Raw genomic sequence first — 4,419 nt, forward strand, 5'->3', positions numbered from 1 at the left:
TGGGGTGAATTTTTTAATCCCACTTTTGTAATGATTGCCTTTTCATCCCATCCCAAGATAACCCTAGGAACAAAAATAAACTTAGGAACCAAAAATAAGATTGAGAAGAATTTTTTTCTACTCAACAGTTCAAGCAACCAAACAAAGGTAAACCATAATCCGGTCAACCAAACATGAGATTTTTATTTTACCAGGACACTTCTAGGACTTTTTTTCCCCACCTATCTCCCAGGGTATTTTTTTCTCCCACATAACTCCCAGGAACAAAAAAAACCCGGCAATAATATTATTATATTGAAATTTCAACCGTCGGAGCTCAAACTGCTAGTTCTTGGAACTTGGCTGTTTTTACGGAAATGCCACTCAAACGGCTAGTTTTGAGTTCCAAGCTCATGGAAGGGTTCCTTTGTTGAAGATTCATCACCAACTCAACCGAATGAAGTCACTTGAGACCTGGTCTTTAGGAAGTTAGTGGAATAAATGCTATTGTTTAGGGCAGTTACTAGTGGCTATTGCTTAGGAGTTTGTTGCTTCCATTTAGGAAATTAGTTTAATTTCAAATCTATAAATGTAAGCCTTGTACTCTGTTTTTAATCCATCAAATAACACTCAGCAATTTCGTTTTTACATGGTATCAAAGCCAGGCCGTTTAGTTTTTTTTGCTGAATAGAGTGTATTTGATCCAAGTTTCTCATCAACTATGGAGTTTGCTAATTCTGTTGGTGGGATTGAGAAATTGTCTCACACCAACTACAATGACTGGAAGTCTTGCTTGGAGTCCTATCTTCAGGGGCAAGATCTGTGGGAGGTAGTAAATGGAGCTGAGACTACTCAACCAAGTGCTGATTCTGAGGCAATCAGAAAGTGGAAAATCAAGTCTGGAAAAGCCTTGTTCGTGCTCAAGGCTACCACACAGAAGGATCTGCTTGATCACATCCGTGATGCAAAGTCTCCTAAAGAGGCATGGGATGCTTTTGGCACTTTGTTTTCGAAAAAGAATGGAGCTCGACTGCAAATGCTGGAGAATGAAATCGGATCAATTACCCAAGGTACTATGTCTATCTCAGAGTACTTTATGAAGGTTAAAATGATTTGTCAGGAGATTTCTCAACTCGATGAGGAATCAAAAATCTCGGAGGCTAAGTAACGACGGATCATTATCCGTGGATTGAAGCAAGAGTATAGTGGTTTCATAACTGCTATTCAAGGATGGCCTGTTCAGCCAACTCTGCTTGAGCTAGAAAGTCTTCTAGCAAATCAAGAGAGCTTGACTAAGCAGATGGCAGGTCTATCCTTCAAAGACAATGAAGAAGCTCTTTTTGCTGGACGAGGGAATAAGACCAGCAACAAGAACAAGCAAAGTCAAGGAAGTTTCCAAACAGGGGAAGATTCCAACTTCAAAACCAGGCCAACCTGCTACAACTGTGGTATAGTCGGTCATATTGCCAGAAATTGTCGCTCACCTTGCTGCAATTGTGGTAAAACCGGTCATCTTACCAGAGATTGTCGCTCACCAAAGAAGAAAGCTGCGGAAAGTAATGTTGCTGTTTCACCAAAGAAGAAAGTTGAGGAAGGTAATGCTGCTATTTCTAATAATAACAGTGAAGATGAATGGGGAGCATTTATTTCCATTGTCGAAGAGCAGGAAATTGTGTACAGGTCTAAAGATGAGGAACAGAAGGAATTCTTGCTTCCTGAACATCAACATAATGTTGTTTTCACGACGCTTGATGAAGAGGTTACTACCAGCTTGGCGGAAGCATGGAGGACAAAAAAAAAAAACCAGCATATTCTAAGGAATGGATCATTGATTCAGGCTGCTCCAATCACATGACAAGTGATGAAAGCAAATTTTTGAGCAAAACTGACTCCAAAGGAAAAAAGAGTTGCGATGACTGCAAACAATGCCAAGCTTTCCATAGCACACGTGGGCAATGCAACCTGCAAATCAACATTAGATCTAGAAGATCTTGTGTTTCAGGATGTATATCATGTCCCGAAGATGAAGAAAAACCTGCTATCAGTGTCTCAATTAACCAAATCAGGAGGGTATGTTGTATTTGGACTCGATGATGTGAAGGTATATAATAATGTGCAGATTTCTGGTAATCCTTATATGCAGGGAAGAAGATCTGAATCTGTTTATGTCATGACGGCACAAGAGGCTTATGTTGACAAAGCAGGGAAGCACGAAACGATTGATTTATGGCATGCAAGGCTCGCTCACGTTGGCTTCATCAAGCTGAAGGTTATGATGCAAAGAAGACTGGTACGAGGACTTCCCCAACTAGAAGTACGATCTGACATAGTATGTGCAGGTTGCCAATATGGTAAAGCACATCAATTGCCTTATGCTAAATCAAAGTTTCAAGCAAAAGTTCCATTGGAGCTAATACATTCAGACATGTTTGGAAAGGGCAAAACAACTTCTTTGGGGGGTAAGAAATATATGGTAACATTTATCGATGATTTTTCTAGATATGTGTGGGTTTATTTCATTAAGGAGAAATCTGAAGTGTTTGGAAAGTTTGTAGAGTTTCGTAATGAAGTAGAAGCTAGCCTCAAGCATGAAATAAAATGTTTAAGGACAGACAATGGTGGTGAGTACTCATCCATTGAGTTCTCAACATATCTTCAAAAGCATGGAATCTCAAGGCAATTCACGTGTCCTGATACACCCCAACAGAATAGGGTTGGTGAAAGAAAGAATCGACATTTGGCCGAGGCAGCAAGGAGTATGATGCATGCCAAAAATGTTCCAAAAAGATTTTGGGTAGAATGCATGAGAAGTGCCACGTACATCACAAATCGGTTACCTCAACCAAAACTTGATTTTATGTCACCATTTGAAAAACTATTCAATCATAAACCAAGTGTAAATCATTTTCGAGTTTTTGGGTCTGTTTGCTATGTTTTTGTACTTGATCATCTCCGTAGTAAATTTGACAAGAAAGCCATCAGATGTGTATTTACAGGTTATGATTCTGAAAGAAAGGGCTAGAGATGCATTAATCCTAACACAGGACGAGCACATGCATCAAGGAATGTGGAGTTCGATGAATCATCTTCATGCTGGTCAGTCAATCATGACTTTGTACCAGAAAATAAGCAACTCGAGATGGAAAATTTTGCTCAGTCAGAACCTGTATCCATTCACGAAGGTACCAGCAGTCATGAAGAAGAAGAGGAGGCGATCATATCATCCAAACCAAGTGGCTCTCAAAATGATACTCTTGATGATGGAGTTGCTTATGCTGATGAAGAAGACAATGAAGGCAATAACAGTGAAGGACCACGAAGGTCCAAACGTGTGTCTAAGGCAAACCCGAGGTATGCAAATCTGAATATAGTTGCAGCATTCACAGCAGCAACAAAAGACAAGGAACCAACCTCGTTTGAAGAAGCACAAGACAACAACAATTGGAGTAAAGCAATGGTGGAAGAAATCGTGGCCCTAAAACAGAATGAGACATGGGATCTTGTACCAAGACCATCTGGGGTGAAACCCATTTCATGCAAATGGGTTTATAAAATTAAGACCAAGGCCAATGGTGATTTAGAAAGATACAAGGCACGACTTGTAGCTTGAGGTTTCTCCCAGCAGTACGGATGTGATTATGAGGAGACTTTTAGTTCGATGGCTAAAATCACAACAGTTCGAGTTCTTATTGCTCTTGCTTCGTGTTTAAAATGGAAACTATGGCAAATGGATGTAAAAAATGCTTTTTTACATGGTGAAGTTGATCGGGAGATCTTCATCGAGCAGCCCAAAGGATTTGAGAGCACAACATACCCACAGTATGTATGTAAGCTGCGAAAAGCCCTCTACGGATTGAAACAAGCTCCAAGAGCTTGGTTTGGAAAAATTGCAGAATTTCTTCAAGCTATTGGCTACTTGATGACTGCTGCAGATTCCAGCTTATTTGTAAAACTCACAAATGGGCATGTTTTTGTCATTCTGATATATGTTGATGATTTAATTATAACAGGTAATGATGAAGAAGAAATCGACAGGGTCCAAGTTAATCTTGGAGTACGATTCCACATGAAGAAGCTGGGAGAACTACATCATTTCCTTGGGCTTGAGCTTGAGCAAAATGAGAAAGGAATATTTCTCTGTCAACAAAAGTATGCAAAGGATTTACTCAGTAGGTTTGAGATGTCTGGGAGCAACATTAGTACTACGCCGATGGAAGTCAATGCTAAACTTCACACAGATGATGAGGAAGACATCAAAGATCCAACAAGGTATAGGCAGCTGATTGGAAGCTTATTATACTTAACATTAACTAGACCTGATATTGTTCAAGCAGTTAGTGTAGTAAGCAGGTTCATGCAAGCTCCAAAGAAGTCTCATCTTGAAGCTGTTCGACGAATACTGAAATACATACAAGGTACCATTGACTTTGGTATAATGTA

The 4,419-nt window shown here is 39.8% G+C and overlaps 1 protein-coding gene across 1 annotated transcript; it reads left to right on the plus strand.

Annotated features, from left to right (window-relative positions):
• Positions 1 to 3,118: 3,118 nt before the first annotated feature.
• LOC143891877 (putative mitochondrial protein AtMg00820) lies at positions 3,119 to 3,589 on the plus strand. The gene has a single exon (XM_077396379.1). The coding sequence runs from the start codon at positions 3,119 to 3,121 to the stop codon at positions 3,587 to 3,589; it is 471 nt and encodes a 156-aa protein (XP_077252494.1).
• The last annotated feature ends 830 nt before the right edge of the window (positions 3,590 to 4,419 follow it).

The sequence above is a fragment of the Tasmannia lanceolata genome, unplaced genomic scaffold, assembly GCF_043159265.1.
Source record: "Tasmannia lanceolata isolate RefF3 unplaced genomic scaffold, GAP_Taslan_0.1 ptg000015l, whole genome shotgun sequence".
Lineage (NCBI taxonomy): Eukaryota > Viridiplantae > Streptophyta > Magnoliopsida > Canellales > Winteraceae > Tasmannia > Tasmannia lanceolata.